This window comes from Geotrypetes seraphini, chromosome 17 (assembly GCF_902459505.1).
Source record: "Geotrypetes seraphini chromosome 17, aGeoSer1.1, whole genome shotgun sequence".
Classification (NCBI taxonomy): Eukaryota; Metazoa; Chordata; class Amphibia; order Gymnophiona; family Dermophiidae; genus Geotrypetes; species Geotrypetes seraphini.
Genome location: NC_047100.1, coordinates 48,924,215 through 48,937,344, shown reverse-complemented (window position 1 = coordinate 48,937,344; position 13,130 = coordinate 48,924,215). Strand labels below are relative to the sequence as shown.

Here is a 13,130-nt window from a genome sequence, read left to right as displayed (position 1 = left end):
TGGAGTGGTCTCTCTTCGCGTTTTCAGTGCCTAACTTCTTAGAGTTCTTGCAAGATGGCATGGATAGAGGCCTGGCTTCGGCTTCTCTCCGGGTTCAGCTTGTGGCCTTGTCAGCCTTTCGGGGGTTTGTGACGGGTCAGCGTTTGACAGCCATTCCTGATGTGATTCACTTTTTGCGGGCGGCCAAGGTGCTCAGGCCTCCCGTGCGGTCCTCTATTCCCTCTTGGAATCTCAGTTTGGTTCTCTCTATTCTGATGCACCCGCCCTTCGAACCGTTGGGCGGCTGCTCTTTGAAGGACCTTCCTCTGAAGACGGTCTTTTTGGTGGACATTTCTTCCGCTAGGCGTGTTTCTGAGCTACATGCTTTCTCTTGTAGGGCTCCCTTCTTGGAGTTTTCTAGGGAGCAGGTTGTCTTGAGGCCTGTTCCTTCCTTTTCTGCCAATAGTAGTTTTTCCTTTTCATGTCAATCAATCTGTGGTCCTCCCGGTCTTGGGTAGTTGGGAGGGCACTTCTGAGCAAAGTCAGCTGAGCATGTTGGATTTTGGTCGGGTCCTTCGCTCTTATGTGCACCGGACCCAGGAGCTCAGGAAATAAAATCATCTCTTTGTCCTTCTGACTGGTCCTCTTTGGTTGGGCTGGCGCTTCTAGGGCTACTATTGCATGCTAGATCAAGGAGACTTTTGCTTCCGCTTCTCTTCTGGGGCAGCAGCCCGTTCCGGAGTTTCTCAAAGCTCATTCTACTCAGGGTCAGGCGGCTTCTTGGGCTGAGTCGTCGCTCGTGCCTCCAGTGGACATTTGTACGGCTGCGGTTTGGTCTTCCTTGTATTCCTTTGTCAGACTCTTTCGGGTAGATGTTCTGGTGCGTCAGGACGCGGTGTTTGGTGTTCTGGTGTCGGCCCTTCGGGGACTGCTTTGGTACGTCCCATTTGTAAAGATTAACCTCTACTGGTCTGGAGAGTGCTAAAGAAGGAGAAATTAGGTTCTTACCTGCTAATTTACTTTCTTTTAGCTTCTCCAGACCAGTAGAGGTCCCCACCCTGTCTATTGTTGTTGTGCTTGGGGCTGTTTCGCGGGCAGTTTTTGTTTTTTGCTGCGGGTTCTAGTATTTTTCTAGGGCCGGGGAGAATTAAAGAACAGCGGCTGTGGCTCGGCTGGCTTAGCTGGCGAGCTGTGGGGACATTTTCCTTCGGGTATTTCTCCTCTGCATTTTCCAACAGCATTTGGGTATGTTATTTGTTACTCCTGTTCGGAGTATTGTTTTCTTTCTGTTTTCCAGTTCTTAGTTCTGCTTGGCTATTCGGCAGACTGAGGTAAATAGAGAAGGGAGTATATTATATACTGTCCCACAGTTTTGTTTTCAGTCTCCACCTGCTGGTCATGATTGGATATATACCCATTTGTAAAGATTAATCTCTACTGGTCTGGAGAAGCTAAAAGAAAGTAAATTAGCAGGTAAGAACCTAATTTCTCCTTTAAATTGACATTATCCATCAATTATATTGAGAATGGCTATAAGATATATTACAAGTGGTATTATACCCCTGTGTGACTTTCCTCCATTTTTCCTGGGGGAACGGATTGCTGCTGGTGCAATTGCAGGGCCGAGGAGACTTTCTACATATTTGGTGGTCCTGTCCAGCAGTACGCTTATATTGGTAGCAGGTGGGTTGTTCCTTGGTCCAGATCTTTCATAAATCTTGTTGTGTTCCGATGGAATGTTGTTTACTTAATGTGGGAGTCCCTGGGTTTACACCCCCCCTGAACAGAAATTGGCGGCATGTCTGTTTACTGTGGCCTGTCTTGCTTTGGCGCAATGTTGGCGTACTCCTGTGATGCCGAATCTTCTTGCAGTTTATTCTCATTTTGACTACTTACAACTGATGTCTAAATTGACTGCATTAAGGCACAACACCTTGATAAACTATTCTAAGATGTGGGAACCGTATGTTCAATGGAGACAGCACTCTACTTAATTCTGTGTTGTTTCTTTTTTGGCTTGGGTAGGGGGGACTTGGGGGGGCAAGGGAGTTATTGCATTACTTTGTACTGTATTTATTGAAAACCTTAAAGATATTCTAAAAAAAAAGAAAACAGAGAATAGAATTAAATGGACAGTTCTCTCAATGAAGAAAGTTGGAGTGCTAGAGGGATCTGTATTAGGACTTCCAATGCTTTTTAATATATTTGTAAATGATATTGAAATGGGAATGAGTGAAGTGATCTAATTTCAGATCTGCAATGCAGGATACAGTAGGACAGAAAAGCAGACCAGAAGAGCATGCGAACTAGGTAAACAGACTTCTTTTGCTGGAAGAACAGAGATTTTATTTTCAGATTCAAAGCCATGACATCTCATGGGTCTCAGTCAGAAGATGGACTTAACTGTATTTTTACCATACCATACTGATTCTTGTATCCCGCAAATGTCAACTAGGAATCATTGCGGCTTACATAATATTAGAAATGATACAGAGGTATATGCTACATGTACATGAATACGCTGTAACAGATCAGTGCAATGAAGAGAGCAGGTGTGTTTTCAGTGCCTTCCTGAATTGGAAGTGTGTGGTAAGTCATCGTAAGCTGCTTGGGAGTTCGTTCCAGACTTTGGGTCCTTAGAATTCAAAGGTGGTCTCGAAGAGAGCTTTTCTCCGGACCTGGCATGGGGAGAGAAGTGGCAGCTTCCAGCGTTGAGTTGTCCTCGAGTCATTGAAGGACTGTAAGACTGGGATGGCAGAAGAGAGTCCAGCTGAGCTGTCTCCATTTATTGCCCATAAATGCAATTTTGAACTGAACCCTGCTTTTAAGTAGTAGCCAGTGCAATTCCTTAAGCAGTGAACTTGCCCTCTCATATTTGGTTTTGCGAAGGATGAGCCTTGCTGCTGTGTTTTGAAGTACCTGCAGTTTCTTAAGGTCTTTCTCTGCAATGCGGCAGTAGAGTGAGTTACAGTAATCCAAGTAGGAGAGGAAGACTGCTTGGGCCTCTGTCCTGAAGTTTTTTGGGCTTAGGGCTGATCTGATTGTTCTCAGCTGACTTAATCGAAAGAAGACCTTCTTGACTAGTGAGTCTCTCATGGTCAATTCCGAGTTGAGTATTACCCCCCAAGCGCCCTTGACGTTATGCTTATAGGTATTTGCTCGCCCGTGTTCAAGGTGATTTCCTGTAGAGGTGGTGTGTTTTGGCTGCCAAACCAGAGCATCTTTGTTTTCTGTTTGTTCAATTTGAGGAAGCGCTGGTGAGACCATGAGTTTGTCTTCTATTAGTGTAGTAATGTACTGAATTGTGTCTGATACCGAGTTTTTAGCCACGCATAGGAGGTACTTATGTAGACATTGAATAGGGATGGTGCGAGAGGGGAGCCTTGAGGGTCGCCACAGGATGCCTTCAATGGTTGCAATTTCTTTTGGCCTCTCCTAACTTCATAGGTTCTTTTTTTGTGATGTCCTTTAGTTCTATCATTTTACAGTTTGGCTGTGGCACTGTTTGTTTATTTATTTATATGATATGTTTTTTATACTATTTATTAGCAACATATTTATTTGAGGAAGATTTGTCTGTTTTATGATATTTATGGATCTTGTGATGGTTTAAATTGGTTTTATGAAGTGGGCAGATGGTTCCTGTACATTTTATAAACCGTTTTTGAGGAGTCACGTTATGCATCGAGGAGTACAGATGCGGTTTCTGCAGCTCCTGGGCCCTTGCTCACACTATCGCTTAAAGACAGCCAAAATCTGGGCTAGCTGTCTCTCTTTACAGTTTACACTTCTCCCTCCATATTTGTTGTGATAAGGGATTAACAGAAATACAGAAAAACCACAAATAACTTTTTCATATGTTGTTTGCTGTTTTCTATTAAAAATCATCGTGAATATGGTGAAACCGCGAATAACATGGTGGGAGACCTGGCCTGTTCCTGAAGGAGAGGCAAAACACAGTGAAGAAAGTGCTGGGAATCAGCGATTTTCTCTGTAAATGCTTGGAATCAGTGTTTTCTCTATGCAAGCTGATGTAATTTGGGGGGTGGAGCCAGCAAGCTAAAAACCGTGAATAATCAAAACTGCAATGGCTGAAACCACGAATACGGAGGGAGAAGTGTATTTTGGTAGCTTTGCCCCTATGGACCAATTTGTTTCCAAACTGGGTGGTTGTATGGCTGGTCAAATGGCAATAAAGGATAAAGAACGGCTGCGGCCTGTGGATGAAAAGATGACTAAACCTGGTACATCACAGCCCGTGGCGTTCACGGAGAACCAGCTGCGGCAATTAACTTCAGCCGTGACATTGGCACTAGAACCGCAAATGGAGAAGCTCTCCGGGCAGATCTCACATTTGTAGACCTTACTGGGGGAGATGGTGTGCTGCCTACCGAGTTGGAGACTCATGTCTTCATGGTGGAGGATTCTTCATAGACCATATGCGGGCAGCTTTCTCAATTAGAGAAATGTCTGGCGGAGAAACTTAAAGATTTGGAAAATCAGTCCTGTAGGGACAATCTGAGTTTCATAGGAGTGCCGGAGACCCTATTGGATCAGCAGCTGGGTACCATACTTACAGCATTGCTTGTTGCCAAATTTTTTTTGCCAGCGGGCATGGAGTCTCTTTCTTTGGAGCATGCTCATAGAATGGGCATAGTAATGGCAGATCGACAAAGACCCCGGCCTGTGGTGGTGAAGCTACACAATTACCTCCATAAAGTGGAAATCCTGAGGCAGTATCGGCTTAAGAGGGATAGTCTTAAAAATGATGGAGCCCTCATTCGTATCTTTCAGGATTATTCTATGGCCCTACAAGACCGCCGGCGGAAGTTTCAACCTTTGTGTGCCGCTTTGGTGGCAAAAAAAGACCCGCTTTCTATTTCTCTACCCTGCGCTCCTCAAAATCCACTCCAATGGGGTATGGTAGTCCTTTGATACATTAGAGGCTGCCCAGGTACAACTCACCTGGTACAACTCACATGCTTGTGGGGGGACAATCCCTGGCCTGGGATACACTGGATTTTAGTGGTTTGTCGTAGCTTCCGTGTGCTCTTTATGGAGCTGCTGGTTCATTCGTTTGTTGAGTTTTTGAACTTTTGTTGAGTTTTTGAACTGTGTTGAGTTTTTGAACTTTTGTTTTCTTTCGGATGAACACTGCTGTTATGGGTGTGGACCCTTTGCCTAAAAGTGCTCTTCTGAGATTCCATGACGATGTGGGATCTCTTTGTGGGTGTAGGAACAGGGGGGGTGTTGGAGTTGGGTGAGTCCCAGGGATCCACGAGGATGCACGACCTGCTGGTGGGTGTAGCGGTTGGGTGGGGTATTAGGGTTTGGTTGGGGGAGGAGGGGGAGTTGGGTGGGAATTGTATCTGTTGTTGCATGTGAAATGTTGGGGGTCTTGGATATGGGGAGGTGGATTTTTCCTGAGTCCCTACTAGACACTGGGATGGTCTATTTGGAAAGGTTTCTTTTGCATTTTCTGTACCTCTGGAAAGTATATTGTGTATTCTGTGTCTCTTGCAACTGTTTTACCCTGGGGGAGGCTGGGCTTCCAGGGTATGGTCTCACATTGCTCTTTCTGAGTATATTCCTTTGGTTAAATGTTGACAGATGAGGAGCACCTTAAGTTGCAGAGATCGTGGGTGGGAGAAGTCTTTTTCTCATCCCCCCATGGGTCGCCAAGGAGGGGTTGCAGTTCTCATCTGTAAATCTTCCCCCATTGGAGTCCAGGTCTTAGATAAAGATGCAGCTGGTCGATACTTGCTATTGCATCTGCAGGTGGGGAATTTGCGCTATTTCCTTTTAGTGGTGTATGATCCCAATTCGGCTGAACTACCCTTTTTTCAAAGTTTGATTGCACTTCGATCCCGATATCCTACTGACCCCCTGCTATTGTTGGGGGATGTTAACTTGGTCATGGACCCGGACCTTGATAAATCCTCATGCCCGATGACTCCCATAGGTCCCAAGGGTCTTTTGCTTCAAAATGTTTGTTCTATGCTAGACCTGATAGACCCGTGGCAACTTCTGCATTCTGAGGTGTGGGACTATACGCATTTGTCCCGTGCCCATGGCTCATGGTCTCGTCTTGATTATGTTCTTGTGTCTTCCTCCTTGTTTTCGCAGGTTACGGCGGCCCAAGTGAGCTCTGTTCATATATCAGACCATGCCTCGGTATGGGTTGATAATCAATTAGATGCCCGTTAAGTTCGTTCAAGTCACTGGTGTTTTCCCGCTTATTTATGTCAGGATTCTGATTTCAAAAAAATTCCTGTTAGATCAGTGGGAAGACTATGTTAACCATAATGCGCAGCATCTGGATGACCCACTTCTGTTCTGAGAGAATGCCAAATCTGTCCTACAGGGCCATATACTAGCATATACCTGCACCAGAATTCAGAGACTTAACAAAGCAATTATCACTTTAGAATGAGCATTAAAGGTGGCCAAGAGGGCACACGTGGCCTGCCCTTTGGTGGCTTCTAGGGAACAGTATTTATCTGCTTAGGCAGCACTTAACTCACTGTTTTGCTCTCATAATCAAAAGTGGTCCTCTTACCGCAAGTATCAATTTCAATGCTATGGCAATAAGCTGGGTAGGCTGTTAGCCAAATTAGTCGATTCTCATGCAGGTAAGAAACCTATTTTGGCTATGATCTCACGTGGGGTGCGGTGGTTTCCTGAACAGAAGACATAGCTTGTGTCTTACATAATCATTTTGCTTCCCAGTATGGTGAAACTCCTGCCTCCCCAGCTGCTATGGTAAATGATTACTTAGCTTTCTCGGGGATGCCGCTTTTATAGGAGGCGGATATTTGTCTGTACAGGCGGTTGAGCTGCAGAAGACCATCAAAGCCAGTAAGGCTGGCATGGCTCCCAGCCCAGATGGATTTTCCAGGGAATTTTACCGTTTACTAGAGACTCAACTTTGTGGTCCCTTGCTTGCTTATTATAACGTTGCATTGCAGAAGGGTGTCTTTCTGCATTTTGCTAATAATGCCTTGATAGCTCTGCTTCTTAAACCAGGTGAGCCGGATGATCTACCCGGCTTAGACTTAGTCGTACAGCATGTATAACCGAAAGTTTTACAACAGAGCCTAGACGGAACTTGGATGTTGTGACTTAGACCTGTCATTTACTATGTTACTATAAGTTGTGTACATAATTCTAGAATAAGAGCATCTGTGCCTAAATTTAGGTGCAGGTGTTTGCACCATATTTTTGTTGGCGCCAATGGTCACGCTTAAATTTGATCATGGTTCCTGGATGTAAGCGCTATTCTATAAACCAGGACTACTCAGTTCTGGTCCTCGAGGTCCACAGGCAGGCCAGGGTTTCAGGATATCTATAATGAATATGCATGAGAGAGATTTGCATGTATTGCCTCCTTGATATGCTCATACGTATTGTGGATATCCTGAAAACTTGGCCTGCCTGTGGACCACAAGGATCAGAACTGAGTAGCCCTGTTTATTGTTTATTTAAAACTTGATATTCCACATTTTCCATGAGTGGGTAAATGCGTTTTACATTTAATATTCAACATATTCGAAAGGAACGCCATAAAATCAGTTAGAAAAGAGCTATAATCATTCTTTTCACGCAAGAGAAACTTATAATTTAAAATAACTACTTGTAGCATCTGTGTCTGCACATGTCCAGACGGGAGGTTGTTTATGTTTGCTCCAAATGATAAGCTAGGTGAAAGAGATGGGCTTTCAACAGCACCCCAAATTTAAGAAAAGAGTATTCAAAGTTTTGGAGCAACAAAATAAAAGCAGATGTTCTGGTGGATTCCCATATCGCCTGTTTGGGGCTTGGAAGAATTGAGCGATTTGTATCCAGAGCACCATTTATAGATCTGTGCTTTCTCAGCACTAATCTTTTTAGGTAAATGTATAGGATTCAGTCCTTTATGACTACCTGCAAGTACAGTACAAAGGGAAACTAGGTGGTACTACTTGATAGCTGCTTTTTTTTGCAGGCAGATTTTGTCTAATTGTCAATAATGAAACGTAAGTACATTTACCCACATGGCACAATGTTTGGAACTGCGATGTAGATGCAAGAATATTTTTGATACAATTAGACTGGTTTGAAAATCATCCCCAGTATGAGTCTCGGCCATTATGTCTAGTCCTTAAATTGATAGCTTGAAATAAAGGCCCAGATTCTGTATAGGGCACTGATATCGGCAGATGCCTAAAAAGTGGCTGCTGATTGCAGGTCAATCACACCTTGGTGCCGTATACAGAATCGCGCCTCCGGGACAGATAGGCACCGGAAATGCAGGCCTATACCATGAATCACGTCTATGTAGGCACTTTACAGTGCCAAATGGCCACTTCTGGTGTTAGGTGCCATAAAGCACCTAAGTAAATACAATTCCGGCACCTTTTGTTTCGGCACTGGTAGGCGCTTTAACCTTGCTGTTTTTTTGCGTTTCTAATGGTGTTTTTCAATTAATTGAGGCACTAGTAGGGCGCCTACCAGGGCCTAAGTTTAGGCGCCAGTTTTAGAATTTTCCCCAAATCGTATATTGTTATAATGATGATAACACTGGGATATTTAATTTGAGACTCAAAATGGAAGATTTTCCAACAGCAGTTCCAGCTCTTTTTATGTGATCCTTCTTTCTTTATGCAGGTGTAGTGTCGAGGTAGGGGCTCCCTACTGCATGGACATTTTTTCGGATGCCTCTGTGTGGAAGCAGATGCTAGATAAATCTCCTATCAAGTATGTCCCTCAGGTAAAAATGCTTTATCCTTCTCTTGTCTTTGATAACAAATTTTCCTGACTGCTTCTGTGTGGGTTTTATCATTGATAGGATAAGGTACAGGGCTAGCAAGGCAAGGAGGGATTATTTTACATAGCATGTGAGAAATTGTGGCATTGACAGACCAACACTGCTCTTCTGAAGTGATAAAAATACCATTAGAAGGGCTGCAGCTATTAAGAACACTGGTTCTGTGTAGAGAATCCAGCCACTACATTTTTGATTCTGATTCCAGTTTGGGCTCGGTTACAGATGAAGTTCCAATGCAGACAACAAAATTTCAGTAACAGCTTGTGAACTATGTATATGGTTTAGTTCTACACTTCTCCCTCCATATTTGCGGTTTCAATTATTCATGGTTTTTAGCTTGCTGGCTCCCCCCCCCAAATTACATCATCTTGCATAGAGAAATCGCTGATTCCAAGCTCTTTGCTTACCTACCGTGTTTTGCCTCTCCTTCAGATACAGGCCAGGTCTCCTACCATGTTATTCGTGGTTTCACCATATTCATGATGGTTTTTAATAGAAAACAGCAAATAACATATAAAAAAGTTATTTGCGGTTTTTCATTAGTTGCGGTTCTGTTAATCCCCTATCACAGCCAATACGGAGGGAGAAGTGTAGTTCATGCATAAAAATTTAAATACAAGCCTCATTGTAATAATCATTTGCAAAGTTGGTCATTTAAATTTGTTACAACCAGTAAAAGTAGTCTTGCAGTTTATCCAGTGTTAAAGGACAGTGGTTCTGTGACCAGCTGCTACTTCCCAAGAACTAGGGAACCTGCCAGGTGTTCTTATGCTTTAGGCTTTAGTAGTTAAGAATGCTGAGGCCACTCATCGAAACCGAAGCATTTGTCTTAGTAGTCCATGCCTTAGTCACCTCCAGAATAGACTATTGTAATTTATGGTCTAAAGAAATATGACCATGTGACTCCTTTCTACCATGAGTTGCATTGGCTTCCAGTGGAGGCGCGTGTTCTGTTTAAGCTGGGTTGTCTTTGTTACAAAGTTGCATATGGTATTGCTCCAACTGTATGACCGATAGATTTCTCATAGCATTCCATAAGCAGGGGAGAATCACATGCATTGTTTAATTTTCCGTCTGCTCAGGGTTGGAAGAGCAAGAAATCCTTGGAACATACACTAGCATTTCAGGCTGCTTTCTATGACAGGGAATTTAGGCCACTGTTGCGTAGTGCTTGCTCTTACAAGCACTTAAGAACTCAATTGAAAACTCATATTTCCTTAGCAACAGCAGCAGATGAATCCAGAGACCAATGGGATAGCCCACATCTACCAGCAGGCGGAGATAGAGAAACTGAATAACAGGTGGTCCTATTGGCTGGCACTCCTCCTGTAGCTCCAGTATGCTCTATCTCCCAGCAGGTGATAGTCACTATTCAATTAGCTCCTGGATTCTGGCTATGGCTGGAAAACTGTTTTCTCCTGTTGAGGTTTCAGTGAGACAGGGGTGTCCGGCTGAGCGGTGCTGGCTTTAGGGGTTACACCTGGGCCCCCTCCCTCCGGTGATAGAGGGTATGCCTTGGTCTCTCATTTCTTCTTTCCCTTCCCCCCCCCCAAAAAAAGTGGCTGAATTGCATTTCTACCCTGCTAGTGCTGAGAGCTTTTACCGGCATCTACCTGCACTGGAAGCAAAAATTGTAAATATTTGCTTACTCCCATGGTTGGAGCTGTGCAGTTGCGGGTTTTGTCCTTTCATGGTGTTGCACAACGGCTTTGTGATTTATTGATGCCACGCTGAATTTGGTGCGGTGGTGGCAATGTTTTCTTTCATGTAATTTATTGCGGATTGTGTGTATTTTCTTCAAGGAAGGGCTCCGGGTATGTAGTTCGAGTTACTTTAAGGAGCTGTTCCCTTCCCGCGCGCAGGAACGCATGTTTGGTTTCCTGCTCTGAAGCGCACGTCGTGGCTCGCGCTGTGTGTTTCCTGCAGGCACCGGCGGTGTTGAATATTGTGGCGGTTGGTTCCGGGAGTGTTTTTGCGGCACGGTTCTATGGAGCAGGCACATTTGTCCGTGCTCACATGCACGCGCTGGTTCTCGGGCACTGCCGGGTTCACCACTGTGTTGCTGGAGTCCTCATTGGACCTGCCTTGCGTCAGTGTGTGTTGCGGCTGGGTTTGCATGATTCAGCTGATGTGTTATTTTTACAGCATACTGGGGCTGGTGTCTTATTGCGAGCATGGGGCTCGCGCTCGGGCTCCTGCGCTGGTGGGAGCGCCACAGCGTTCAGTGAGTTCCCTTGGCAGCTGACTTTGCTTCCCGTCTGCCGTGGCCTCTGTGACTTTAGGGTCGGTTACATGGGCGGTTTCCAGCAGCTCCTGCATTGCTGAGCCGTGTGAGCTCGGGTTGTGTTGTTCTCCCGAATTGATTACTTGCCTCGCTAGTGTTTTCTCGGGAGGGTAAGCCAGTGCTTGCTTGGCTTTTCAGATTTTCTTCATTCTGGGTCGGTAGCAGGCAACTCACGGTGCAACTTATGTCAGTCGCAGGTGAGTACCCGTGTTTCAGTCGAGTCTCTCTTCATATTACATTACATTACATTAGTGATTTCTATTCCGCCTGTGCCTTGCAGTTCTAAGTGGATTACAGTTAAAAGAGATCAGGACATTACCGAGGGAATTACATAACAATGATTCAAGTAAATTTCATGCTGTGGTATAGAAATACAAATATAAGATATCTGGATTTATCGATAGAAATAACTCGACAGGGATCAAGTAGATTACAAGGTTCAGTGGGGAAAACGATATAGGCAATTGAAGAAAGATACCTATCTTTGAAGGAATCAGTTAAGCAGATACCTAAGGGAGATGCTTATTTAGGAGAAGGTTGAATGGATACCTTTAGGAGATGCTTATTTAGGAGTCTGGAAATTTTTGGTAAATAAGGTTCGAGGGGATGACTAGTGTGTTATTTGCTGGGGAGAGTGCAATCACGTTTTCCAAAGGGTGAGCCTAGGTGGATTTGGCTGTTTCCTTAATGTGGGTGCCTTGTGCAGCACTGAGTGTGTTCGGTAGCGCTGTGGAAATTCTTACTGTACATATGGGGCATACTAGCTATTCGCATTTTCCTGTGGGCAAGACTGTCCTTTGCTGTTTCTAGCATGGCAGGGTTTTCAGCAGGGGTGTACATCCTTTTGCCTTCCCTGGGCTGCCTTGGTTAAAGGGTTCCCCTTTAAGGGCGGTTGGATTTTGGAGTAGCTTACAGGCGGTTTTCAGATACCGCAGGCTGCCGCAGCTTAGTCTTATTTTTCCAAATTCCTTCATAGTCCTTATTCCATTGGGTGGCTAGTTGGTTCTCAGGGGTGTTCCTTTCTACTGATCAGAACTTACGGTTTTCCTCCAGTTCGTTCCCTGACCTCTGCTGCTCGTTGTAGAGGTTGTTACTTCCGCTGCCAGCTCTTTTGGCTTTCTAGTGGAATGGGAGCTGTAATATTGCCAGGTCACGAGACTTTGCCCATTCTGCATGTTGCTTGCGCCTTGGCGTTCTTTTCTTCTATTTCAGATTCTTTCTTGGTGTCCCTGTGTATTGAGTATCCCGGGGTGTAGCTGGTGCATGATCCCCTTCAATGTTTGCTAGTGCTTGGAACAGTGGTTTCAGCTCTTCCAGATCTGAGGGAAGTGGTTCCATTTGCTTCATGGTGCCCAAAATGAAAGGGGAAATTGCTCTGACTAGCGTTGAATTTCATATGAGTCTCTTCGTTTCTTGAAGTTGAAAATTTCCAAAGGGAACTCTGAGATTATTTGAATTTTCATGTGGTCACCATATCAGCAGTGTCTGCGCTTGGTTGTTCTCGAGCAGCGCTTTAGGTTTAGGCTGACTTCCTTTGGCCTAGCCTAAGGGAAGTTATTCCATTTACTTCCTTGTGCCTACGATGGGGTAGTTGGTCAGATGGGAGCTGGCTCTCATTATGATTAGTTAGTTTCTCAGAGTTAGACATTTCCGGAGAATGGTGGGGAGCTTCTTTCCGTTTTCGCTATGGCTACCGAATTTGCTCTATCTTCGCTTAGCTCTCATTGAGCAGTACTATCAGTTTTGGCAGATGCCGTTTGGCCGCGCCACGGCTCCATGAACATTTTCAAAATATTAGAGCAGTTGGCAGTAGTGGTGTTTTGGCGCAGACCGGAGATTCTGGTACTTTCTTTCTTCGAAGACTGCTTGATTCGGATGTCTTCCAGCCCGGTAGATTTGTCAGACACACAGGGTGTTCTCCTTTATGTGCACTTCTTTTCCAAAGAGCTCATTTCTCCTGGTCTTATTCTTGAAATATCAGGGGCTGTTGTTCACGTAGGAGAGGAATGGGTTTCTTCCCAGAGTCTGGGGCGACAGATTTCGGTCTCAGGTTTGCCTTCT

The 13,130-nt window shown here is 44.7% G+C and overlaps 1 protein-coding gene across 1 annotated transcript in view; it reads left to right on the top strand.

Annotated features, from left to right (window-relative positions):
- LOC117351462 (acylamino-acid-releasing enzyme-like) overlaps window positions 1–13,130 on the top strand; it is a 252,705-nt gene that overhangs the window by 201,971 nt on the left and 37,604 nt on the right. The window contains 1 exon segment of the mRNA XM_033926761.1: window positions 8,626–8,728. Coding sequence (XP_033782652.1) covers window positions 8,626–8,728 — 103 coding nt within the window.